The following is a 27,698-nucleotide window of genomic DNA, read 5'->3' as shown; positions in this document are numbered from 1 at the left end:
CTCCTTCTCCTGCTCTGTACAGCTGGGGGTGCCTGAGCGTCACCGATCCGATATTGAGGGTAGGTCAGAAAATATCTGTAGCCCAGACAACCCTAATAAAGGGGTTATCCGGGAATTTGATACTGATGACCTATCCTCAGGATAGGTCAACAATATCAGATCGCTGGGGGTCCCACTACCGAAGCCCACCGCCAATCAGCTGTTCAAAGAGGCCACAGCGCTCTTCCTAGGCCAGTGACGTCACCGGGCATCGTTCACATGACCTAGGATCAGCCTAGTCCCATTCAAGTGAGCCTAAAGTCCCAAGTCCTCAATATCAATTCTGGATAAGCCCATTAGGTATGCCATATGCTTTTAATGAGCGCACGGTGGGTTATATGTATGGCATTTGCATAAAGGACAGTTCTCTAATATACGTCCATTACCACAATTGCTCCATTGACAAGCAGGTATCTTCCAATAAAATAAAATTTTGATTCCTGATTGAGAAGAAATTTATGGGCCAGTGAAGATTTCCCAGATAGTACAGTGGTACCTTATGTGCCCCCAGTACTACACCACTGCTCTCACTGATCGGGTCAACGTCTGACCCAAGTAAAAGTGTAAAATCAAAGTAAGCCCTCAGGCACATGGCTGTATTTTGGGTCTGCGTCCAATTTGTATTTTTACAGGTCATCCATGTGCTTTTCTTCTCCGTTTTGAAGATATTAGGAAAAACCGGTATGCCCATGGACGGCATCTGTATTTCATGGATCCGTGGTTTGCAGACCGCACAATGCATATGGTTGTGTGTATGAGGCCCAAATGGGATTAAGCAAGGGCGTACCAAATCCTCCAAGGTCTGTTTGCTGGGGCTTCTATTTTTTTTTTTTTTTTACTAGCAACCCATGCAAGCGTTCTAACATGAGACCCTGTATGAGGCCTGAAGGCTTAAAAAAAAAAAAAGTTCTCCTGACACTTCTGTTTTAGTAAATACAGATATTCTAGATCCATTTTCAGGCATTTTTCCCCAGAGCCCTGCTGTGCCGTTCTTCTGTTATTCCTCCTGGAAATTTAAGAATAAACTTACAAGTGGCTGCTATTATCTTTGTCCGTAGGGTGTGTACCGGTCCGTTTAAGATGAGGGAATGGTAATAATAGCTACTGTTAATTTATTTATTAATTTCCACAAGGAATAATGATGTTCAGTAATTAATAAGAAAACTGGGAATATGGAACTAACAGAGATAGCTGGGCACAGTGCTCGATGTCTCCATCAGTCCCTCAGATATTGAATGGAGCGTCAGTCAGGGTTCATGCTTGACTACCACTCATGCAAACCTCTCCAGAACAGGGGATCCAGCAGTCATACATTTATACTCATCCTGTGAACAAAGTGTGTATGTGTGTATATAAAAACATTTTTTCCGTGTGCTGTTTTTTCCTACAATGAATGCCAAAAAAAACAAAAAAAAAAAAACAAGAACCTCAAAAAGTTAAAAGATCTTCAGGAGTTTACTGGTTGTCAAAGAGAAGTATGTACAGAACATTACAGACAAAGATCAGAGAGTTATTTAATCTTGGCCAAAGCCGCTGCCCTCCTCTCCGTGTTCTGAAACAAAGCTCGGATCAAACTCTTCACTTCGTTGGTGGAGAACTCTGTAGCCAGGGGTCCTTTACCATCTGCCCACCTGCAGAGCAAAACAGGACACAAAGTGAGCCAGAGAAACCCTGTAAAGAATAAACCTGCCATTCATATCTGCATACCGTATTTTTCACCCCATACAACGCACTCCTAAGTGGGGGGAAAATTTTCCTGCGTCTTATGGGGTGAATACTAATGAGCGCTTCCATTATGGAAGCGCTCATTAGTACCAGAGGACTGGGAAGCGGTGAAGGCTCTGTACTCACCACTTCCTGGTCCTCAGCTGTCGGCTGTGCAGTGGCAGCGCACAGCGTGAGGGCGCTCTGTGACCTCACGCTGTGAGCGCCGATGCACAGCCGAAAGCAGGAGGAAAAAGAGCGCGGGCGGTGAGGAGCGGCGGCGTCCAGGAGCAGGAGAGGCAAGTGGTTTATTTTTTTTATTTTGTGATCTGAGGCTGGGGGCTGCTGACATGTGACTGGAGGCTGCTGACATATGGCTGGGGGCTGCTGACATATGGCTGGGGGCTGATATGAGGCATGGGGGTCTCATCTGAGGTCTGATTTTAGGTCTTCTTTATATTGGGCTCTGATATGAGGTTTTATTAACATTAGGGATCTGATTGGGGCTGTGAGCTGAGGTCTGATTAACATTGGGGGTCCGATTGCTGATCTGATCTCTAATGAAAAATATTTTTTTCTTATTGTCCTCCTCTAAAACCTAGGTGCGTCTTATGGGGCGAAAAATACGGTATATCATCACAAAATGGGGGTTCCCAGCTCCAGGTCCCCATCTAGAAGCCAGAGAGGAGAGTCTCTGCTGGTGACAATGCAACTTACTGATACAATATCATCTCAACACCAGCGGATTCAGCTGCCTATGACTAAAGCTGGCCATACACTTCACATACCCGAATGTTCCTCACTACCTCCCAGCTTCCCCCTTACACAAGAACACTCGGCCTGGCAGAACGCACATGTGCCCTGTGTGTGAAGAGGGACATAGGCAGCTCTCGGACAGCCCTGTAGTGGCTTATCTCGTGGGAGAACAAAGGACAGGGTACTTTGAAACCCAAGAGCCTGCTCCTTCTTTTCTCCAGCATCTCCAGTCAGGGGAGAGTTAGGAGATCCCCATATATTGGATCATCACCCTGGTCCCACTGAAACTGGCAGGTTACGACTGGGTTCACATCACCATTTTGTCTTACGTTTAAGATATATAAAAAAGTTTACTTTAAACGGACACAATACGGTGGCATCTGTCACCATAGAGTTCCATTGTAAAAAAAATTGATACGTTATCATATATATATATATATATATATATATATATATATATATATATTTTTTTTTTTTTTTTAACCGCACTCAGGATGGAAAAGTGTTCAAGGCGTTTTTGTATGCTTTTTTTTTATCCCAAACCAATAACTTAAATGTAGGGCAAAAGCCTTAGTGAACATTTATATAATGTGCATGGCCAGGTTAAGTTTATCCAGATGGGGCCCCCTTTAAAGGCATTTTTACAAAAAAAAAAAAACACATTTGTGCTTAGGATATGCCATACATGTCTGGTAGGTGGGAGGTCCTACTTCTGGTTCCCGCAGCTATTTGGAGGACCACTAAATGAAGACAAGTCTATATAACAGAAAAATGGCTGCACATGTCTGGTTCTCTTTATCCTGGTCAACATGAGTTACCGAAACAGCTGGACCTCAAATAGATTGGGGTTGACAGATCCCTGTTCTCCCAACAGATGGGGATTCTCACCTATCAGGCATTTAACGCATATCGCGTAGCTACAAAACATTATAAATGTCCTTTGCAGGATAAACACATATAAAAGTTATGTCCACACACCACGGTCGCACCACAGTGGTCTTTAATTATAATAATTAGGACCGCACTGTCTGTTAATAGCCGTGTGGCACCTGAAATACTACACGGCCATTAACAATACAGACCAACTAAACAGTGCCTTAATTAGTAAAATTAGAGCCCACTGCAGCTCACAGGGCCACGCGGTACTCGCAGCTCAACCGCACCCGTAAAAGTTGTCTGTGAGGTGTATCAAACTAAAAGGGCCTGCTTTCTTCCAGAAACCGCGCCACTTCTGTCCACGGGTTGTGCAAATTATTTCAGTTCAGCTCCATAGGGTTAAGCTGCACTAACACATACGACCTGTGAACCGTTGTGGCTCTGTTCCTGGAAGAAAGAAGGCCTCTTTCTACTCCTGGACAGAGCAAAGGTGCCAGAAACCCACCGGTCTACTATCTCCTGTAGGTTTGCTTGCAGAATGATCATGAGCTCTTTGAATTTCATCCACTTCTGCACATAGATGGGCACCTCCTCCTGAAACCTCTTGTTTTTGCCTTCTTCAGGAAGAGGAGCGAAGACCAGGGGTCCTTCTTCTATCATTGTCCTGCACAGTGTATACAGTCGTTCTCCATCTTCGGTGGAAATGTCCTATCATAAATAAAACGTAGTCAATAGACCTCATTAGCTCTCGGCCATACGCGTTAGATAGCTTCCCCCCCATAAACATGAAAGCCTGGATCCGCTGAGCATGCGTGGGACAGCGGGATACGTGGTATCTGGTAATGCTGCTCTTCCAGGAGCAGAGGGGTGTCTAAATCCACTGGAAGCTGGAGATCATTAAGCAGGAGGATCGGGAGAGGTTTTAGTTCACGGTTTATATACATTCAGTGTGACCTTCCATAAAAAACAGCCCTGGGGTTTTGGGTCGCTCTGCACCCTGCAATATAGCGATGTAACTGCGTACAGCAATAACCCGTCTAAATGTATGTGACTAACCAGAGAGTAATGAAAAGTTATAGGCCTTGATTACTGAGGCCGGGATTTCGTACCCCAATCTTAGAAATCAGGTTTACTTGTTCAGATTGGAATGTGCCAATTTTAGAGGCGCACACCTCTTCATAAAATCGCCAATCCTAAACTGCGCCCAACTTGGAGCTGGCACAGATTTCAGCTAGAATTGATGCCAGTTTTATGGTGTCCCAATGCCCCCCCCCCCCCCACACACAACTGGTGTGCGAGTAGCCTAAAAAAAGTGTTACTTTTTTGCGCCATTTTGCTTGACATGTGCCATTTTAGACAAAAATGGGAGAACAGCGTATGATACATCGGGCCCCTAATACATCATATTTTGTCCTGTAACATCTCAGCATTTTTAAAAGGGGTTTTCCAGATTATAGATATTAAGGACCTATCCTTAGGATAGGTAATCAATACCAGATCGGTGCGGGTCAGACCCCCAACGAGATAGAGAGAGCGGAGTCAGAAGTACAGCCAGAAGCAAATGGGAGCCGAGCTGCAGTACCCTGGAATGGCTGGTACACAACGTAGTCCGTGTCCGGCTACCGGCTGATCTGTGGGGGTACCAGGAGTCAGACCCCTACAGATCTGACCTGTATCTACAACCTGGAAAAAACTTTAAAGATCCTTGTTTGCTGTCTTTGAATGAACAAAATGTTTTTCTTACAGCAGAAGACTTACACCAGTCCATAGATTATTAAAGGGGTTGTGAAGGATTAGACGTGACCGCCTTCTCCCAGAAACAGCGCCACAACTATTCATGGGTGAATAAAGCCAAGCTGTAATACTGCACTATAGCTCAGATTTATCTTTAGGATATGCCACATTTGTAACTTTTTCAACGGCACTTGCGTGCGCCTGCGCAGCGTGTCCGTTCCGTTTTTTTTTAGGCCCATATGTGGAGCTATTAATTTCAATGGGGCCAAAACAAACGGAAATGACCCCATGTGCATTCTGTATACATATGTCCGTTCCACAAAAACATTAGAACATGTCCTATTCTTGTCATGTGTGGACCCTTTATTAAGTGGGAACCCCCCTTCCATGACTTCCATAAGCCCTAACAGGGGGCATGGATATGGCTCATCTTCGTGATACACCCATTTTAAGCTCTCTTTCATAAGTTAGAAAGGCATAATCGGCAGATGCTATAAGCCTCTGAGCTGAAAGAGGTTTCCATTCACTGACAGCAAACATAGATCTTGGAAATCGTGGTGAATAGAAATACGCTTCATAAGCAATTCTATGTCACTCAAGGTTGCAGGTACAGCAGAGATAGAAGGCTGCAGTATCTGGAGGTTTAGCATACAGTACCTCCAGCGCAGCGATTTTATTAACCATTTCCGTAATGGCGGTGTTTAGTAACGTCCCCACGGCTTTGCAGTAAATTTCTACGGGAAGCACGTCCTGCCACACTTTACCCAAGCGGCTTAGTTGGTGAATAACCTTAAGAAGAGAAAAAAAAAAAAAACACGTCAGAACTGCAGCGGTCTTACATATTAATGTACTAGACGACAGTACAATGATGGCTACATGTGTGAATCATGGAATGTCTGGAGGTGGAAACTGCAGTAGAGACAATGTTATCAGGAGCCGAGACTAGAATTAGACTAAAGAGGACCTCTAACCTTGCCTCATATCCGTTTTACTTTCTACTACATCCTCCTATATAATAGCAATACTGGAGCATCTATTCATGTCACCATTCCTTTATCATTCCTGCTAGAATATATGAATGGATTGCTAGCAACTTGCAATGGCGGCCCAGATGGGTGTTACCAATTGGGAGGGGAGGGTTACCTGCAAAGTCTGACACTGGCAGCACTGATTGTATAGTGTTGGGCTGTGCAGGGACACCTCCAACTGGTAACACAAATCTGGACCTTCATTGCCAACTACTAGTAATTCATTCATAACTTCTAGCAGGAATAATAAAAGAATGGAACATCATAGAGTCCTGCCAATAGATGCTCCATGACTGTTATTAGATGGGGGATGCAAGTCGTTACTATAACAGACATGTCTGGAGAGGTGACAGGTCCTCTTTAAAGGGTGTTCTGAAAATAAGCTGATCATGGGGGTTCAGCTGCTGGGATCCCCAGCAATCACAGGTAATCCACCGGTGAACATAACCGCAAGGACCGGGAAAGGAAGCGTTAAATGGGTTTTCCAGGACTTAGATACCTATGACCTCTCCTTAGGGTAGGTCATCAGTATCAGAATGGTGGGGACAGACACCCTGCACCCAGCCGCTGGCACCGGAAAGTATACGGAAGGCTTCATCTACTGTGTAGTTGCAGACAGCCGAGCTCCTGGGTGATTCATGCATGGCTTAGTGGATGTTCACTGAATGCACTGCCTCTCCCCTGCTTTACAGGTTTCACTCATATTTCCATTGACCCGTATCCAGCAATGACTTTGTGTCTAGATATGTGACCACTGCTTTAACACTGAGGTGGACATGTCACCACTGTGGTCACAGGTAAAGATGACACATCACAGGGTAAACAGAGACTGGTGAGGGACCAGTGAAGAATGGGAGCAGCGGGGCACAGCGTACATCTTCCACTGTCAGACGATCTGAAAAATATTCACTAGGGGAGAAATACTCTGAACTACTATTAATATTAGTGATGAGCGAAGCGAGTTTCGTATGCTACATCTGAAGTCGCTTTGCCGAAATCTTTGGATTAATGTTGTACGGAGATCCATCTCTTTACAGCATTAAAATGTACGGCCTCCAATGAGGCGAAGTCAGTTATTCGCAAAGTCGCGTGAGACTTCGTTGAATAACTTTGGTAGTTGATTTTTAAAGTGGAAAACTTTAAAAACTTGGAACCGAACTCCGTTTCGGTTCCAACTGGTATATTAATTTATTATTTTCTCATGGTGGAAGTAAAAAAAGAAAAAGAAAAAAGAAAGTGCAGCTTCTGTACCTGCCGTATCGCTTTGTGCGCAGCTGTGTAGTTGTCTTCGTCCTCCATGTTAATGAAGGAGCGTGCATTTGATAACCTGTCAAGAAGCTCCCCTTTCTGCAGCCGCATTTGTGCCAGAAAAGTCTCTGTGCCTTGTGAAACAATGGACACAATAGAAGGAAACATCAGCACCACAGGTTGTGTATGTAGCCCCTTATAGGGTGACTTACATGTTTGGACCGTCATACCCTAAATACCACTTTGGTAAAATTACATACACTGAGCAATATAAGGAGATTTTGTATAACTTACCAGTAAAATCTCTTTCTCGCTCTTCATTGGGGGACACAGGAACCGTGGGTATAGCCATGTCCTCTAGGAGGCGCTGACACTAGTAAAAGCTGTTAGCTCCTCCCCCGGCAGCTATACCCCCTCCAGCCTGGAGAGAGAGCTTCAGTTTGTGTACAAGCAGTAGGAGAAGCAAGCCAACCAAGAAAAACACATGGAACACCAACCATGCCAAAGGACCCAACGGGGTTCTAACCAGCAACAGCCACAACTGTGGCCGGACAACAATACTGGGTGGGTGCTGTGTCCCCCAATGAAGAGCGAGAAAGAGATTTTACTGGTAAGTTATACAAAATCTCCTTTTCTCGCCCATATTCATTGGGGGACACAGGAACCGTGGGATGTCCAAAAGCAGTCCACAGGGAGGGAAAAACCACAGACCCACGGAAGCAAGTATCCCTGCAGGCATCAGAGCTGCCGCCTGCAAGACCATGCGGCCCAAGGCAGCACCCACCGATGCATAAGTATGCACCTGGAAAATTTTGTGAATGTGCGAAAGGAGGACAGCAGCCGCCTTGCACAACCGTGCGGCTGAACCTTGAATCCTCCAAGCCCAAGAGCGCCCACCGCTCCGGTGTAGTGAGCCGTGACACCGAAGGGCGGAACCCTGCCCTGGGTGCAGTATGCTTCAGTAATTGCAGACATGCAATGGCCACCCTGGAGGCCTCCAATGCCTTTCGAGGACCCTCCGGGATGACAAAAAAAAAAAGGGGGTTCGTATGCCAGAAGGAACTGGAGGCCGGCAAATAAATCCTTAGAGCCCTGACAACGTCCAAATGGTGTAACTCCCTTTCCCTAGGGTGCGAAGGTGAGGGACAGAGACGGAAGGACAAGGTCATCATTGAAATGGAAATCAGAGACCACCATCAGGAGAAGGAATGAACGGGCCGGAGAACCGCTTACCCCTGCGAAGAACCAGGAAGGTTCTCTGCAAGAGAGCGCCCCAACCCGGACACCCGTCTGATGGATGTGATGGCCACAAGAAAAAAAAAATACCTTCCAGGAAGGAGTCGGAGAGGGAAGCGCTCCACGGAAACGGTAATTGGTCCACCGATATCACAGATATCCCCAGAGCCGAAGGCTTGTGGGGAGACTGAGAAGTTGGCTGATAAGCTACCGAGAAAAAAACAAAAACCGCCTTAATGAGGTATGTCCAACCGCAAGCCAAGGAATCAATACATTGGATAGGTAGAGGTAGAGACGATATGAGAATCACCGGCGGTGTAGTTCCGTCAGCGACCGTGTATTGACGGCGTAGCAACGCTGCTCGACGGAAATTTCGACCAGACCAAGACGAGAGAAAAAAAAAAACTCCTGCCTCGAGGAGGAAGAACAGAAGGGGTGTTCCCTTCCAGGAACGAAACTCCATCAACGGTGGTGAGTAGTGACAGCACCCCCGCTCCGCTTAGCGTGGCGAGTCTTGTAGTCTAGCCACGGAATGTGCAGTGAAAAGGCATGACTACCATCGGACTGACGTGGCAGTCATTAGTCAAGTCTTAAGAGAGGTAATTGTAGATACGGGTAGTACACCCAGGACCAACGGGTAGGATTCACTTGTAGAAGGAGGAATATGGAAAACGTCACAGCCAAACAGTCGGTCCGGAACAAGACTGGAAAGAAAAAAACACAGAACCAATACCCTGCATCAGTGTAGATGAGGGGAAGTAGTAACGTAGGAGCTACCAAGGTTTGCGGAGTGGCCGTGAACCCTGAGCCAGAGAAGGAAAAAAAACGGAAGGAAAAAAGGGGCAGGGCGAAGGCAATTCCCCATCTGAGACTGGCACTACACGGAAGTAGCCACCAGATGATAGTGGCGGTGCCATACTCCGCCTAAGGAGGAGGCCATGCAGTGTACGCCACCGAATTTGACGTAGAAGAATCCGTCACCTGACGAAGGAGCCGTGCCAGAGTATGTAATGGCTACTTCAGGACCCCCGTACAGTAGGAGCCGCAGCGTACCCACCAGCACAAACCGCGGGGGAGGTTGAGGTATCCGGTAGAAGCCATGGTACCATACTGCCCCAGGGAAGGAGAGGTAACCTTAAACACTCCACCTGGGAATGGCGTTGAACAGGAACAACCGCCAAGCCAGCGTCAGGGTAGAACCCCTACCTGAGGGAATGCCCCACCGCAGCGACTGCGAACGCTAGTACCAGTGTAAAATCCGCACCAGTGGAGGGGAACACGCTGCAAAGCTAAACCAGAGTGCCAGCACAACCACTTCCCACATCAGGAATGGCGGATAGAGAATATAGTCAGTGTAACACTCGACTTGCTGGAACATAATCACAATATTACATGCCATGGTGTACGCACTACATATTGTTGAAGACACGTAGTGGAACAGAGGAGGACCATGGAAATGGGGGACTCCAAGACACATGAGAGACGCTGGGCAACCCCCTGAGGAGAGAGGTTGTCATATTCATTCCCCAAACCAGCACCGAAGGAAAGGAACACAACGTGGAAACAGCCCCAGTATCCACTGGCGGCACCAAAATACCAATAGAAGAAGAGTACAGGTCACCAGCGTGTATCGATACTCGCTACGCTCCACTTGTAGAAGAAGCTAAGGCACCTATAGCCGTGGTGTAGTTGAAGTGCAACATCCAAGATGTGTACTCATTCCCCACGGTAGTGGATCACTCGCTGAAGGGGCAATGTTGCAATTATCCCACCAATGAAATGGGTAATGCTTACGGCAAGCACTGCACTCAGTCGTAGTGCAAGTACTCCCCCAGGAAGGGTGGCAATGTAGTAATGCATCTAGCAGGAGCTGAATCCAAGTAGAGAGAAGACGCCTCTTACGGAAAAGGCAAAGCATATGGAGAGTCCCGTATCAATACCCCACCTACATAAGGGGGTGAGACACACAGTAAACACTGAATCAAAGATAATGCCATAGCGCCACCTATGGAAGAGGATAATGCATATAGTAAGTACTGTCCCCAATTGGGAATGCAATTCCGCCAGCCTACTGCCGGTACTGAAAAGCTGTAGTGCGGTTAGACCCCAATGGAGAGAGGTAATATCCAAGGGAGTACTGCGTCCAGTACTAGTGCAAATACTCCGCCTAAGGAAGGGGGTAATGCATACGACAAGTACCGCTGTCTACATCGGACGCCATCTTGGAAGATCGCACCGGAATCACGGCAGAGACCGAACCCCTGATCCCCCCAGAGGAGGAATCTCCTGCTCTGGCCCGATGTGTGCAGTCTTACCTCTGAGAACCTTGCCCATGGCAGTCGCAGGCTCGTCAGTGGGAGTTATCAACCAAACTACCCGGGGGTGGAATTGGAACTTCTAGAGGTTCACTCACCAGAGTGCGCAGGCGGTGCTTTATCAATCAAACAACCACGGAGGCAGACTGGGAAGTCTGGAGATCCACCATTGGAGTGCGCAGGTGGTGCTTACCAACCAAACGACCCCGGAGGGTGATTGGGAAGTCCAGAGGTCCACCAGTGGATTGTGCAGGTGGTGCCTATCAACCAAACGGCCCAGAGGGTGATTAGGAAGGTCCGGAGGTCCTCCATTGGATTACGCAGGTGGAGAATACCAATCAAGCGACCCCGGAGGGTGGATTGGGAACTGAGAGATCCTCCTCTGTCCGTGCTAGGACACTGGCCCAGTCTGACACAGACAGGGCGGTCCTGCTGCGATAAGGCCTGAGGGGGCAGTACCCGAAATTTTAATAATTATTTTTATTTTTTTATAAAACTGGGATGCCCAGCCTCATCTAACAAGAGGAAGGAAGGAAGGGGTTAAATTAGCGGCATTAACCCCATTGCCTAGCATATAGACAATAATCCTGCACCAGCCTCAGAGATGGCTGGCCAGGAAGGGTTTACTGCCCTGAAAACCGGGGGCGGGGCTCTGCGAGCCACTGGGGGAGGGTGGAAGTAAGGCGGGAAGAATTTGCGCCAGCTGAAGGACCCCTTCCCCCGCACGATGAAAGTTTGCGGCCGGGGCCTAAGTGATGGACACTGCCGCCGGAATGCACCCCCGCTCTACTGACAGGCCGGGGCACAGGGGGAGAGAGGAGAAGCCCATTATAATGCGCCCTCCGGCCGTGGAGAAGGCCACGCGGGCCGGAGGAAGAAGGAAGGGGTAGGCCCAAAGTGAAGCCGGGGGTCTAAATTTTAATGGCGCCCGGACACAGAGCTGACAGCTGACTGTTGTCCTCTGGAGCAGTGCGCTTGGCGCCCGCTCCCTAGAAGTGCGGGATATGGCGCTGGGGAGCAGGAGCCTCCTCCGCTCCCCTCCTGTAGCGAGGTACCAACTCAGAGCACAGCGGGGAGCTCGGCCGCCCGCTGTGTGCCTGCAGGAGATAGCCATACCCAGTCGTTAACCCCCTATGTGCCCCTGTAGTGTCGGCACAGAGGGAGAGGGGAGGGAATCCACCAGGGGTACAGGGCTATAAAAAAATGAAGCCCGGTGTCTGGCCCAGTCATCGTGGGGAGGGAGGGAGAAGCAGAGAGCCTGATGCTTTGCCAATGAGGAGGAGGAGGAAAAGGAGGAGGAGGAGGGGAGGGAAGGAGAGGGTTAACATACTCACCTAGTCCCTTACTCACCTATTTTCCTCCTCTTCTCTTCACCCTCCCTAAATGGACCCATAAGGTACCTTCTCCAGCAGGGTCACCTCCCCAGCAGCTGGCACCGGAGTGGCAGGAGTCTGGTATGGCGGGAGGATCTTCTCTTTGGCGAACCTAGGTGACCCTTTGGCTGGCGGGAGCAGGGAAGCGAGGCTGCCCTGGTCCACCTTGTCTTCTTGTGGGGGGAGGAGGCAGCCTGGCGAACCAACGCTGGCGTGCTCCCCCCAGGAGAACAGGGAGGCGAGGTGACCGCTGTCTCCCACCTAAAAGAAAAGAGAAAAAAAATAAAATAAAATAAAATAAAAAATCTTCAGGAGATCCCAGAGCAGGGAGGTCTTGCCTCCTATTGACACTAGAAAAAACTGAAGCTCTCTCTCCAGGCTGGAGGTGGTATAGCTGCCGGGGAGGAGCTAACAGCTTTTTACTAGTGTCAACGCCTCCTAGAGGACATAGCTATACCCACGGTTCCTGTATCCCCCAATGAATATGGGCGAGAAAGCAACTTTCCTGAAAGAATTTCTGGAGTTGTCCGTAATCGGTGAGAAAATCCTAGCTCACGTATTAGTGAATGGTACTTGCAATAAACGGAATATGAACTGATGGACAATGTGCTAAACACGCAGAAATTTCCACAGATCCCAAGAAACGTCATACCTAAACGTCTAAATCCAGGTACCATGTCCACAAATGTGGCAGCTCCGTCACTGAGTGGAACAGGAAGGTGATACCGAAACTGGTGTCCGAGAGTTAGCAGGTGGTGCGCGATGTACATGCAGTTGTTATGGTGGATGGCCGAGAGCTGTGGAAGTTTCTGTAGGTTCTCTCTGAAAAGGAAGAACATCACTGTTCTCACCACTGGTATATATAGACAGGGTCATCAAATACGTGCCAACTAGAGATGAGCGAATTTCTGGTTATGAAATTTGTTTGCGATTCGTTTACTGGTAAAAGGTGAATTGCGTTATGGATTCCGTTACCACGGACCATAATGCAATTCTATGACGGAATGCCTTTAGAGGCAGGAGAGGACTCCCCTGCATAACGGAAAAGGAACGGATTCGTTTTGCAGCCCATAGACTTCAATTATGACGGAATGAAGAACGGAATGCCTCTAAAAGGCATTCCGTCATAGAATTGCGTTGCGGTCCGTGGTAACGGAATCCATAACACAATTCACCTTTTACCAGTAAACGAAGCGTGAACGAATTTCAAAATATGAAATTGGCTCGTCTCTAGTGCCAACACTCAGAGAGGGAGAGCGAGAGGCCGAGAGCGGGCAAGTGAGAGTCAAAGTCCCTTGTCACATGTGCCATCAAAGCTTCAGGTCTCCCAGGCTGGTAAATATAAAGCCAAGTAGATTTACATGCACTCCACATTCTTCTATCCTATTTATTGAATTCAAGAAAAATGAGAAGCCAAGAAAAAGGTCTTCACTTGAAATATCAGTCATTTGTTTCCCTGAACATCTTGTGACAAGGTGACACAAAGCCTACAGTCCTGTCACGCTCTCAGGTAGGGCTCATGCACACAAACGTGTGCCCTCAGAAAGCAGGTCCGCAATATACAAGCACCGGCCATGTGCGCACCATATCATGTATTAGAACTAAGTTTTATGTGAATCGACTTCGGATGTTTCATCTGAAGCAGATGGGCTCACTTCTAATTACAGTATACATCTACAGTCTTCCAAAGGCAGAAGAATGAGCAAATAGTGGAATGTCAGCAAAAGCGACAAAGGGCTTAGAGGAGGAGCGGATGCTGATCCTATGAGGGGCAACTGCAGCCTAAAACGCAAAGCTGGTGGCACCATCCATTGAGGAAAGGAATGGAGGGGTTGCGGGCATACACAGAGTGCTGTGTTCTGCTCAATCGGGGATCCGTGTTTCTGATAATATTCTGCAGCGCTATTCTTGCTATGAAAAACTCTAGCATCTCTCCTAATATAATGTAATTGCGCTGTGTCTTCTTCTGGGTCACCATTGTATAATCATACTGGGACAGATTTACTAAGGCTACATGCAGACGACCGTAAAAAAAAAAAAAGTCCGCTAAAAATAGACAAACTGTCAATTTTTAAACAGACTTTTTTCACCGATGCCTTTTTTGAGAAACGGACGATAAAAACGCACCCATTTAGTTGTATGGGGGCAGTTGGTCAGTGAAAAACTGACAAGTTAGAACATGTTCTATTTATTTTTTTAACGTTCATTTCTCACGGACCTTAAAAAAAAAAAAAAAAAAAAAGGGCTGTGTGAATAACCCCATAAACGGACGTGTTCATTTTTCAGTGTGGTGTGCATGTACCCCAAGGCTTATATTAAACGTGCAGCTCTTCAAGGTGCTTTTCTGGCAATCGCCTGCTTGCTAGCGGAGGAGCTGCTGCTATTACATGCAGCAAGCTCCTCATCAGTATGGGAAGGAGTGATCGTTAATGCCATTGCTTGTGCCCATACGCGATCACACAGCATGATCTGGTGCTGACAAACAACGATTTTTAAACCTGCTGAAAAATTCTAATTGCCCAATGAATAAGAGTTTTCTGGTCCATGGGGTAATCAGCGGGAGTATTACACTGCCAGATCGCTAACGAGCGCTCATACGAATGCTTGCTAGCGATCATCTGAACAATAATCTACCCGTGTAATATAATGCAGTCTAATGATGCACTAAATCTTTCACAGTGGCTGATGCCAGATGATAGACCTGGTGCATCTTATACCACCTATTAGTTGGCTTACTTGGCAGCAACATTTGCTGCAATTTTAGGGCAAATTGTCGCATTTTAATGCTCGGCCCCTTTCTCTCCAAACCGCGTGCCCCCTTGTCAGACAACTCCAAAAAGTTTCTAAAGCATTTGATAAATGTGGTGCACAGCATGTAAGTCTTTTTTCCAGTATTCAGGCGCATTTTGATCAGTAAATCCCCCCCCCCCCCCCCCCGCTATCTGCAGACGGCCACATAAGCTCAGCACCTGTGCAAACCATTCATACAGGTGGTACACACAGACTCGAGATGCTGAGGACACTCACTTGTGATACGTTGGGACAACATCATAGAACAGATGGAAAATGTTTCTGACAGTGTAGAAGAGCTGGATGGCACTGAAAAGAAGGGGAAGCAGTGGTCAACAGCATAATATGACATACAAAAGAATAAAGCACAAAGAAATGGAGTAGATCAAAAACTATAACCTACTCTACAAAGCTGAAGAAGTGTGAAGGACCATATCAAGTGGAAGTACAATGTGACTTTGTATAAAGGAGAATATCAGATCCGTGAGGGTCTGACTCCTGGCACCCAGCTGTGGAAGGGGCTGCCGCACTCAGGCACCCTGCTGTGACTTCACATCAATCGGTGACATGGCCTTTCTGCAGCCAGTTCCCAATCAAGTGAATGGGACAGAGCCGCTCTACACCACACGGCACAGTGCTTGGTATACAATGAAGAGGCCGCATGCTCGTCTGGGCACTGTGACCCCTTCAGACTGCAGATAAACAGCGGTGCTGGGAGTCCTAATGATGACCCATCTGTAAGGCTGGCCACACACTGCAGCCGTTTCTCCTGTACGACTAGCTTTGTACTGTACTTCTATCTTAAAAGGTTTGTCCCAAGATTAAAACTTAGAAACTAGCCAGAGGACCCCTTGTTCTCATGATCGGTGGAGGTCCCAGCACTTGGTCCCCCACGGTCAGACACTTTGCACCCTTTATAAAAATCTACAGGCAACCCTTTTAAATGATTCCCTTTGTATTTGGCGCTATAGCCCCGACTTACCAGGGCTTATTACTCGTTGTAGCTTCTGAGAGGGTCTGGTAGGCAAGTTCCATCAGCTTCTCCACAGACTCGCTGATCCGGCAGGTGGGCAGCGAGAACGTGTGCTGGCTCAACTTGGCTTCATTCTCCAAAGCTGGGGCTTCATGTGATGGACTCTTTGGCTGTTTTACCTTCTCTCCCCCAGGGCTCTGGAGTTTAGGCACTGTCACTTTAGAGTCTGGTGTGATCTATGAGCAAAGCAAAAAGCATGTGGTCCAACAATTAGAAGGCTGGATTTACACGAGGACAACCCTACTCCACCGATAAGATGGATGTTGATCTGATGTCTGTATTCACATTGTGCAGGCCACATATTTACAGAGACTGCCGTTACCTGGTTACTCGCCACTATGTTAGGGATCAAACCAATTTTTTTGTGGCATTTTCCAAATCTGTTCTTTAAATGCTGCCACAGACGGATACATAAGAGTCGGTAAAGCTGGGTTCACATCATTCGTTTCATTTTCTGTTCTTCTGATCCATCAGAAGAATAGAAAGAAAAAAAAAAACACAGGCTCCTGTACCACAGCTATGCACATTTGGCATCCATTTGAGCAATTTCCATCAGAGATCCGTTATTTCATGTGGACGCATTCAGTTTAAAAATAACAGATCACAGACGGAAATGGCTCAAACGGATGCCAAATGTGCATAACTGATGCACAGGATCCGTTTTTCTTTTTACTGTTCTTCTGGTAGATGTGAACTGTCCATAACCTGAGGCCCCTTCTCACAGCTAACAGGTGGTGGTGTTGCAACGTACCAGTCCCGTGTGGACACACCTTTAACCCTTTGGCGCCGAAGCAATTTTATTTTTCTTAATTTTGCTTCTCCCTATCAGTCTTCCATGACCCAGCAGAACATTTTTACATTTCCATTAACAAAGCTGTTTGAGGGCTTGTTTTTTGCGAGACACCATTTTGCACTATTTAATTCACTGTGAAAGGACGTTACCGTCATTACAATGATACTAAAAAAAGTATAGGTTTTCTTACGCTTTATATTATAAAAAATAATAATAATCATATTTCGATCTAGGGATTTATTATTATTATTTTTTTTTTTGTGTGTGTGTGAGCGAGTTGTCGTTTTTATTGATGCCATACTGTGATGCAGACAGCTTTAATAAAAAAATGTATTCTTATTTTCCCGAATGGCATTCACTGGACTGGAGTTCTATCCGATCCCGGTCACTGCTGACGGGTGTCAGCTGTATAACCGTGTATGGAGCAGAACTACTGAAGAAAATTAGTCCCAACCTTACTGCTGCTACATTCCTGGATCTAACTCAAAATCAAAACCCTTGGTCTGACCCACAGAGAAACGTTCCGCCATGTATGTCTATGTATGTCGAGCCTATGCCTATAAAAAATTTCTGAAATGGTTATCTATGTGTCCATGAGAGAGTTCCCCACTGATCTCTACAATGAAGTGGGCCACGTGGGTATACTATGAGGAGCCCATACACTTTCAAAACCTGTCTGCCAACAGTTATTCTTCCCGACTCTGCCGTATACATATACTCTCACCTAAGTGTGTGTGTTCTCAGTGGGGAGATGGGAGTAAGCTGCTGCCAGATCATCTCCCATGAAATCCATCAAGTCTGACTCTTCTTTCCTCCGACATCTGCAGCTGGGACATCACCACACACATTATGTAGTTTGCCAGCCCCATCGAAATCTGCCAATTTGGCCAACAATCGTCTGATATGTATGGGCAGCCTACACTCTCTGATTATTGCACTAGGAGACCGAAATGCATTCCAGAGAAAGAGGTCTTGGCTCAGGAATCTATGATGACATCTCATATAGTGAACCTGGCCAGTGAACATGGTGAACATTGACAAAGTGTTCAAGTACAATTACCAAAGAAAATCTATTAATATTGATAAGCGTGACCTTACTATCCTTAAAAGAGGACCTTTCACTGCTCCTGACAGGCCTGTTTTAATAGCTTCATGCATTTTTCATGTAATAATAATTCTGTAGCATCTATTCTTATGGCTCTATGTTGTGCCATTCCTTTATTATTTCTACTAGAAGTTATAGATTAATTGCTAGCAGTCTGCAGTAAGGGTACAGAGGGGCGGTAACCAGTTGGGGGGTGTGTAGCTGCACAGCACTGATTGGATAGAGTCAGACTGTGCAGGTACGCACCCCCAAGTGGTTACCTCCCCTCTGTACCCTTACTGCAGACTGCTAGCATTTCATCTATAATTTCTAATAGAAATAATAAAGTAATGGCACAACATAGAGCCATAAGAAAAGATGCTCCAGAATTGTTATTACATGGAGAATGCATGAAGCTATTAAAACAGACCTGTCAGGAGCGGTGACAGGTCCTCTCTAAGGCTTATTTCCCATGAGCGATATGAATTGTGTCAGTATCAGTTCAGGGAAAAATAGATGGTTTTGCACGCAAGTTCAATCAGTCTTTTCTGCGATTTCATTTAGTATGTGCATTTTTTCCGTCCAGATTGCATGCGTTTTTCACGCACATGAAGAATAACAATCTATATCTCCTAGCTACCATCAGTGAAAAATGCATTAGGCCCGGATGCCTTCAGCTTTAAAAAACACACAATATAGAACATGCTGCAATTTTTACTGTACTCCGAGATGATGCGTGAAAAAAAAAAAAAAAAAACACTCATGTGCATAGACCAACTGAAGTGAATGGGTCAGGATTCAGTCCGGATGCTATGCGTTTGCCACACGCATTGTATCCAGACGGAAAACTCAGTCATGTAAAAGACCCTAATGGGAATCTGCCCCCTACTTCTACTATACATAAGCAACTCCAGTGCAATGTACATCCATCTAACATCATTTGTTAGTTTTATCAATCTCCAGAAAACATAAATTGCTTACCGGTAATTGTTTTTCTTGAAATCCATGACAGCACCCATGCATGATAGACCTCCCATTCAGAACAGGAAACCCCCACCACCCTGATTTGCAAGGAAAAGACCCTCCGGAGGCATGAAAACACAACAAAAGAAAAAAAAGAGAGATAGACGCCAGCCAGGGAACCAATACGGTACATTCGTTCCCTAACTAAACTGGGATATAATAGGGATATCCTAAAACATTGAATGTGAAAATGGCCTAATGTACCATTATGTGCCTAAACCTCAATCAATTACCTTGAAACTTTGCACAACCTAAGATCTCAGCTTCCCAAACCTACGGTATCCTTGAAGTTTCATAGATTTTGGCTACCCACAAGGCAAATGAGTGACATTAAGCTTGTTCTTTGGCGAGCTTAATGTGGCTTAACGTACAAAAAACAACTCCGATGTTAACCAATTTCCCTCAAACTTCCTATCCTACTAGACTCTCTCTATGCCAACATATTTTAAAGATTTGGGGTAATTTGATGAAACATACCAAAAGTTATTCACATTAAACTATTTTATTCCTTTTTGAAAACCTTTAGCTTAATGTAAAAAGAGCTTAATGTACCATAATGTACCTAAACCTCAATCAAATGCTTTGAAACTTTGCACAACCTAAGTTCCCAGCTTCCCAAACCTATCCTGTTAGTTTCATGGATTTTGGCTACCCACAAGGCAAATGAGTGACATTAAAGGGAACCTGTTATCAACTTTATGCTGAGCTCACTGAGAGCAACATAAAGTAGTGACAGAAATGCTGATTTCAGCGGTGTGTCACTCATGAGCTAAAAGTAAGTGGTTGGAGAGAACCAGCATCATAATCATTGCAGCCCAGGCCTTGAAAAGAGTCAGATCTACCTGAGAAGGCTCATGGTTATTCATAATCTCCTGCTGATTGGCAGTTCTCTCCTAGAGCGGAAGGGAGAATACTACAGTCATGGCCAAAAGTTTTGAGAATGACACAAATATTAGTTTTCACAAAGTTTGCTGCTAAACTGCTTTTAGATCTTTGTTTCAGTTGTTTCTGTGATGTAGTGAAATATAATTACACGCACTTCATACGTTTCAAAGGCTTTTATCGACAATTACATGACATTTATGCAAAGAGTCAGTATTTGTAGTGTTGGCCCTTCTTTTTCAGGACCTCTGCAATTTGACTGGGCATGCTCTCAATCAACTTCTGGGCCAATTCCTGACTGATAGCAACCCATTCTTTCATAATCACTTCTTGGAGTTTGTCAGAATTAGTGGGTTTTTGTTTGTCCACCCGCCTCTTGAGGATTGACCACAAGTTCTCAATGGGATTAAGATCTGGGGAGTTTCCAGACCATGGACCCAAAATGTCAACGTTTTGGTCCCCGAGCCACTTAGTTCTCACTTTTGCCTTATGGCACGGTGCTCCATCGTGCTGGAAAATGCATTGTTCTTCACCAAACTGTTGTTGGATTGTTGGAAGAAGTTGCTGTTGGAGGGTGTTTTGGTACCATTCTTTATTCATGGCTGTGTTTTTGGGCAAAATTGTGAGTGAGCCCACTCCCTTGGATGAGAAGCAACCCCACACATGAATGGTCTCAGGATGCTTTACTGTTGGCATGACACAGGACTGATCGTAGCGCTCACCTTTTCTTCTCCGGACAAGCCTTTTTCCAGATGCCCCAAACAATCGGAAAGAGGCTTCATCGGAGAATATGACTTTGCCCCAGTCCTCAGCAGTCCATTCATCATACTTTCTGCAGAAGATCAATCTGTCGCTGATGTTTTTTTTGGAGAGAAGTGGCTTCTTTGCTGCCCTTCTTGACACCAGGCCATCTTCCAAAAGTCTTTGCCTCACTATGTGTGCAGATGCGCTCACACCGGCCGGCTGCCATTCCTGAGCAAGCTCTGCACTGGTGGCACTCCGATCCCGCAGCTGAATCCTCTTTAGGAGATGATCCTGGCGCTTGCTGGACTTTCTTGGACGCCCTGAAGCCTTCTTAACAAGAATTGAACCTATTTCCTTGAAGTTCTTGATGATCCTATAAATTGTTGATTGAGGTGCAATCTTAGTAGCCACAATATCATTGCCTGTGAAGCCATTTTTATGCAACGCAATGATGGCTGCCCGCGTTTCTTTGCAGGTCACCATGGTTAACAATGGAAGAACAATGATTTCAAGCATCACCCTCCTTTTAACATGTCAAGTCTGCCATTTTAACCCAATCAGCCTGACATAATTATCTCCAGCCTTGTGCTCGTCAACATTCTCACCTGAGTTAACAAGACGATTACTGAAATGATCTCAGCAGGTCCTTTAATGACAGCAATGAAATGCAGTGGAAAGGTTTTTTTGGGATTTTTCCAGGGCGGAGTACTGGTTGCAGAGTGCTATTGTGTTCCTACATAAGACAGTCGTCCAAAATTTAAAAACAACTATGGCTTTCAGAATATGATAAAAAAAAATAAAAATAATAATTCACAAATGCTTTATTATGTAAAACTGAAACAACCAACCATAAAAAGTTGTCATATTTGCTATTGTCTCGTCCGTAACAAGCTGCTCTATAAAAATACCACATGATCTAACCTGTCAGATGAACACTGTAAAATAACAAAAAATAAAAACTGTGCCAAAACAGCTATTTCTTGTTACCTTGCCTCACAAAAAGTATAATATAGAGCAACCAAAAATCATATGCTCCCTAAAATAGTACCAACAAAACTGCCACCTTATCCCGTAGTTACCAAAAGGGGATCATCTTTTTTGGAGTTTCTACTCTAGGGATGCATCAGGGGGTCTTCAAATTTGACATGGCAGCTTAAAATTATCCCAGTGAAACGTGCCTTTCAAACACCATATGGTGTTCTTTTCCTTCTGCGCCCTGCCGTGTGCCCGTACAGCAGTTTACGAATACATATGGGGTGTTTCTGTAAACTACAGAATCAGGGTAATAAATATTGTGTTTTGTTTGGCTGTTAACCCTTGCTTTGTTAGCAGGAAAAAAAATGGATTAAAAATGGAAACTCTGCCAAAAAAGTGAAATTCTGAAATTTAATCTACATTTTCCTTTAATTCTTGTGGAACACATAAAGGGTTAACAAAGTTTGTAAAATCAGTTTTGAATACTTTGGAGGGGTGTAGTTTCTAAAATGGGGTCACTTTTCGGTGGTTTCTATTATGTAAGCCTCACAAACTGACTTCAGACCTGAACTGGTCCTTAAAAAGTGGGTTTTGGAAAATTTCTGAAAAAGTTCGAGATTTGCTTCTAAACTTCTAAGCCTTGAAACGTCCCCAAAAAATAAAATGGCATTCACAAAATGATCCAAACATGAAGTAGACATATGGGGAATGTAAAGTTATAACTATTTTTGGAGTTTTTACGATTATAAAAGTAGAGAAATAAAAAAAAAAAAATTCAATTTGGCCTTTTTTTATAAATAAAAATTTAATTTTTTGACTCAATTTTACCACTGTCAAAGTACAATATGTGATGAAAAAACAATCTCAGAATGTCCTGTATAAGTAAAAGTGTTTTAAAAAGTTTTTACCACATAAAGTGACATGTCAGATTCAAAACTCAATATTTATTGCCCAGATTCTGTAGTTTACAGAAACACTCCAATATGTGGTCGTAAACTGCTGTATGGCCACACGGCAGAGCGCAGAACGAAAGGAATGCCATATGGTTTTTGGAGGGCAGATTTCACTGGGATAATTTTTAGTTGCAGTGTCACATTTGAAGACCCCCTGATGCACCCCTAGAGTAGAAACTCCAAAAAAAGACCCCATTTTGGAAACTACGGGATAAGGTGGCAGTTGTGTTGGTACTATTGTAGGGTACATATGACTTTTTGATCTCTTTTTTAGGCTACATGCACACAACCGTTCCATTTTTTGCAGTATGCAAACAGCGGATCCGCTCTGAACAAAAACCTTGACTTTCTGGGAGCTCTATCTTTCTTTTCTGGGTGTTTGAAAATTTTTAGACCTTCTGAACACACTTATTTTCTGAGGTACCGGAAATCCTTTTTTTCTGTCTGATGTTTTTTCATCCAAAGAAGACCCAAATAACCTCTGGTAGGGAACAAAGCCTTGCTTTGGAACCCTGGTCGCCCTTCCAAGATGTAAGCCAGATGGCCCGTCTAGCAGCGTTAGATAAAGCCGCTGATCGAGCAGAAAATCTAACAGCATCAGAAGAAGTGTCCGCCAAAAAAACGGCTGCTTTTATAAATGTTAAAAGGGAGGCCAGAAGTTCATCTCTACAGGTTTTATCTTTAATATGTGACTGCAATTGTCCTAACCATAGCATTAAAGACCTAGATACCCAGGAAGCAGCAATGCTAGGCCTAAAACTAGTAGAAGCAGATTCCCAGGTTTTTTTAAAGGTAGACATCTGCTTTCTTATCTAAGGGATCACTAAGAACCCCTAAGTCATCAAAGGGAAGTGCCGATCTCTTTGCAATTTTTGCCACTGGGGCATCTACATTTTCTGCTTTATCCCAGACTGAAGATATTTGTTCATCAAAAAGGATATTTTCTTTTAATTGTATTAGGAACAAAAAATTTACTGGATTCCTCCATTCTTTTTTAATTAGGGCCTCCATATTTGTAGGAACAGGAAAAACTATGCTTTTTAGATGCTAACTCCTTCAAAAACCTGGTCGGCAATGGATTTCTGCTGCTTAACATCCTCCAATTGCATCGTCGCTCTTACTGCTTTTAATATTGGCTCCGTATATCTTCAGTGAGAAAAAGTGCTCTCACCGCTTCATCTTCAGAAGAAGAATAGCTCCCCACATTACTAGACGCATCAAATTCCATTTATCTTCATCTGAAATATCTGAATCCACATTCTGTCTAGTGCCACATGCAGATGGAGGAAAGAGCTGTTTTAGGGTTTAAGGGGAGTTCTAACCTCTGATTTTACCAGAGCCTTGATACTTTTTGACATAGATTGAGACCCTTCCAATACTAACTTTTCAATGCAGGATTAACAAATTGGTTTCAGATGAGAAGCAGGCGGCATACTTCTACAAACAGAACACTCTCTGTGCTTAGTCTTTACAGTAGTTTTTAGGAATTCTAGGCACCTATAATAGCCAAAAAGAATCCAATCAGCAATGCAAGAGAAATAAAGGAATACTCTCACCCTCTTGGTAGCTGTCCCCCACTCCTCAGGCCAGAGGGCTCAATAGGGTCGGCGTAGACCGCATCTCCTGTATCAGACCTTCTCAGAAGGAGGAATCCTGCACAGCACTGTGTAATAAGGCCAGCTGCTGTCCCCTTCTGCGCCAGGCACTCTCCCCTGCTACCGCAGGTCCCAGCCACACGAATTTGATCCGGTGTAGGCCTGTGCTGCCGGCGTCATGACGCCACTCCGACTTTCCTACTGCGCATGCCCACGCCCAGCTGCCACGGCCATCTTTGAAAGTCCTCCACACTGTGATCCAACTGGAGCCGCCTGGCACGGCCACAGCGGCTCCAAACATAGGGGAGACTTGGAGGAACAGCAGGCTCGACGAGCGGCTCCCCAAGCTGCCATAGGAAAGGTCACCCACGGACTAAAAAACAGGACCCTCTACAGCCATCTTGGTGTGAACTTCTTCAGAGTTAGGTTCCCCAGGACCTCCTATCCGGAGGAAAGGTAACCTGAACTGAGGTGTGGTGGGGGTGTGAACTTTTTATATCCTCAGGTTTCCGGTCCATCACGCATCGGTGCTGTCATGGGTGAGGGGAAAATGCACTTTATTCAGTATGAAAATGAGGTCCAAAGTGCCAAGCAGGGAATGACCAATGGCTTCAAGAGCCTTGGACTGCCTCCTCCAAGTGCCCAAGTACACCTCTTGCAGGAGCCCAACAACGCCTCTTCATCTCTAGCATTACCACTTTCCACTCAGGGCCTCTTCTTAGAAGTCACTATTTGCCGTCAACTCCGCCTGTGTCTGACTGAAAACTCGTGCAGGCGTAGACTGTGAATCTGCTGGAGCCTGTGCACTGCCTTCCCTGCAGTGGGCATCAGACTCACTGTAGGTATAGCGCATGTGCCGCTCCTCTGAAGCCGCTAGCGGAGCTGAAGGCAAATAGTGAAGTCTAAGAAGAGGGGCCCAGTGGAAAGCGAAAAGGGAGGTAACGCTAGAGATGAAGAGGTGTTCTCGGGCTCTTGAAACCGGTGGCGACACCCTGCTGGGCACTTTGGACCTCACATGCATAGCAAATAAAATACATTTTCTTCAGTTTCAAAGTAGAGGGAGAGCTAACAAAGGTATGCCTGAATGATGTTAGATGGATGTACATGCAATGACGTTGCGTACATACAGTAGAGGAAGCTGATACAATCCCTTTATTCTCTACAGATTGTTTTCATACATAAAAATCTTGCCATCTTTCTGAATATCTCTTCCGGCATTTTACCTCTCAGGCTCACTTACCTTCACAGTGTTATGTATCTCTGAGGTCATCAGGTTCCTAGCAGTAACAATTACATCCTGGCATTTCTTACTGGCAAAGTGGGAGTTGACATTTCGGGCATATTTAAGAAGCTCGGTGGCATCACCCTTCAGGTATTTCATCCCTTTAAGGTCATTTTCAAACTGTTCCGTTGCTTTTATAACCTGAAAGTAAAAAGCACATAGCCTCCAATTATATAACATTACAATGCTATTTCTGCCAAATAAGAACAGTTTTTAGTAGATTGCACTTCACTTAAGTCTGATGAAGGTGCGGTAGCACCGAAACGCGTCACTTATTGCCTGTATATGTGACTGAATAAATACAAGATTTATCCACAGCGAGTGCCGGTCTTTTCTGCAAATTCTACATTGGGACGCCATCCCATAGACTCGTGCACCGCGACTTCAAACAGCAGTGCCGACCTGTGATTATTATACTAATTATATATATATATTTATATTATATCTATCTATCTCGAGGTCCGGATGTATACCAGCCAAAGATACGCCAAAATGGCAACCTGCCATCATAAATTTTTTTTATAAAAAAATAATGCTCCTATGTCTGACTATACATCCTCACTATAATCACTCTGTCTGACCGCTCGGATCCTCATATACACAGGCGGCAGAGTGATTTCTGTATTGTACAGGTCTAACAACAATCGGCGCACTAGAAGCAACTTCTTCTCGCTAGCGTCAGAGATTTATCAAACTGGTGTAAAGCAGAACTGGCTCAGTTACCCATAGCAACCAATCAGATTCCACCTTTCATTTTTCACAGCTCCTTTAGAAAATGAAAAGGTGGAAGCCGATTGGTTGCTATGGACAAGTAAGCCAGGTCTACTTTACACCAGTTTGATAAATCTTCCCCTAGGTGTCTAGGGAATGAAAAGAACACCAGGGGGCGCCAAGCATGTTGCAGCAATAAAGAACAGTCCCATAAGGATATCACAAGTAGCATTTGGTCACTGTCGGCCACATTGAGGTTTTGACCATAGTGACATACTGTACAACCCTACAGCAGTGATTTGACCCCTCGGTCACATTATAGAAAACATCATTATGGGTGACTTATCGTGTCCATAGAATAACACCAGCATGGTGGGGATCGACTGAAGCAGCTGGCAAATGAACAACAGGCAAGTTTATTACAAGGTTTATTTTCTGATCTTGAAGAGTTTTTGGGATTGTTGAAATGGTGGAAAGTTCTTTTACCAATTAACAGAAAATGACCTAATTGTACATTCATCTGTGTGTAACAGTCATGAGCTGAGCCTGGTATGTACGTGGCCGCAATGACTGGGATCGAACATGACACAGACCCTTCCGATGCAGCGGTCAATAGCGCCTGCAGCAGGCTTTAGTGGGAAGCCAGTACAAATCCCATGGACTGCAGTAGTATTCTGTGCAGTCCTCCCCATTTACCCTCACACACCACATTACCTCCTCGTATTGCTCAAGTTTGCTGCTGTTGGTGGGAATGGAGTAGACCAGACAGTCTTTAATGATGGATTCTGAAATCTCCTCCCAGATCAGATCACCCAGAACTTCTGCCAGAACCACCTTATTTTCTTCTTCTTCTCCTCCTCTTTGGTTTTCTAAGGGGACATCTAGTAATAAGATACAAAACTTGAAGTGGTTGTATGGGATTTTAATTAAACTGTCTACAGGCGTGAAGTGGTACAAGACAAAAAGTTACCTGTTAAATACCTGCCACTCCATAGATGCCGCTCCTGCAGCCATGACATCACATACATCATTGAAGTGACTGCTGCAGCCAATCAATGGCTTCAGCTGTGATGCTTGCATGTACGGCACATGACCTCCAAGACTAGCGGCCGATTGCTGCGGGCACAAGAATGTGGTATGTGACGTCATCGATGCAAGATTGGCGGTGGACAACCAGAGCAGTGAAGGATTTACTATACAACTTATTTATACCATTCCTCTTTGGTAGGTACTTTTCTAAATATTCTGGACAACAGCGTTAAATTGGCTGAATAAACACACACAACCATGTTTGCTGGTATATTTGCAGTTACAGCACATTTTTGATATGTCACAGACATGTCAGGTTTTCAATGGTTAAACTAAGCACAGAGCAGCCTTGGGTCCTGCGTCTTCCAGGTGTACTTGGGACAGTTGAAGACGGCTCCTCAGAAGGAGCACCAAAAACAAGTGTCACCGGAAAGCCCAGGCTAAGAACCTGCCTGTATAAAACGTACCGCAGCTCACATTGAGAAAACAAAGAGT

At 45.2% G+C, this 27,698-nt stretch overlaps 1 protein-coding gene across 1 annotated transcript in view; it reads right to left on the bottom strand.

Moving 5' to 3' along the window:
* Nucleotides 1–1,475: 1,475 nt before the first annotated feature.
* The window catches only part of ZW10 (zw10 kinetochore protein), a 67,021-nt gene continuing 40,798 nt past the window's right edge, over nt 1,476–27,698 (bottom strand). Inside the window, exons 8-16 of the mRNA XM_040426841.1 lie at nt 26,889–27,055; nt 25,422–25,604; nt 16,082–16,308; nt 15,337–15,408; nt 12,962–13,131; nt 7,389–7,519; nt 5,767–5,898; nt 3,881–4,083; nt 1,476–1,670 (exon numbers count right to left, since the gene is read on the bottom strand). Of these exons, the coding sequence (XP_040282775.1) occupies nt 1,550–1,670; nt 3,881–4,083; nt 5,767–5,898; nt 7,389–7,519; nt 12,962–13,131; nt 15,337–15,408; nt 16,082–16,308; nt 25,422–25,604; nt 26,889–27,055 (1,406 nt within the window). The 3' untranslated portion in view covers nt 1,476–1,549. The remainder of the gene's footprint in view (nt 1,671–3,880; nt 4,084–5,766; nt 5,899–7,388; nt 7,520–12,961; nt 13,132–15,336; nt 15,409–16,081; nt 16,309–25,421; nt 25,605–26,888; nt 27,056–27,698) is intronic.

This window comes from Bufo bufo, chromosome 1 (genome assembly GCF_905171765.1).
Source record: "Bufo bufo chromosome 1, aBufBuf1.1, whole genome shotgun sequence".
In the NCBI taxonomy this organism is placed as follows: Eukaryota; Metazoa; Chordata; class Amphibia; order Anura; family Bufonidae; genus Bufo; species Bufo bufo.
The sequence above is the reverse complement of the archived record's forward strand: the minus strand, read 5'-3'. Positions and strand labels throughout refer to the sequence as shown.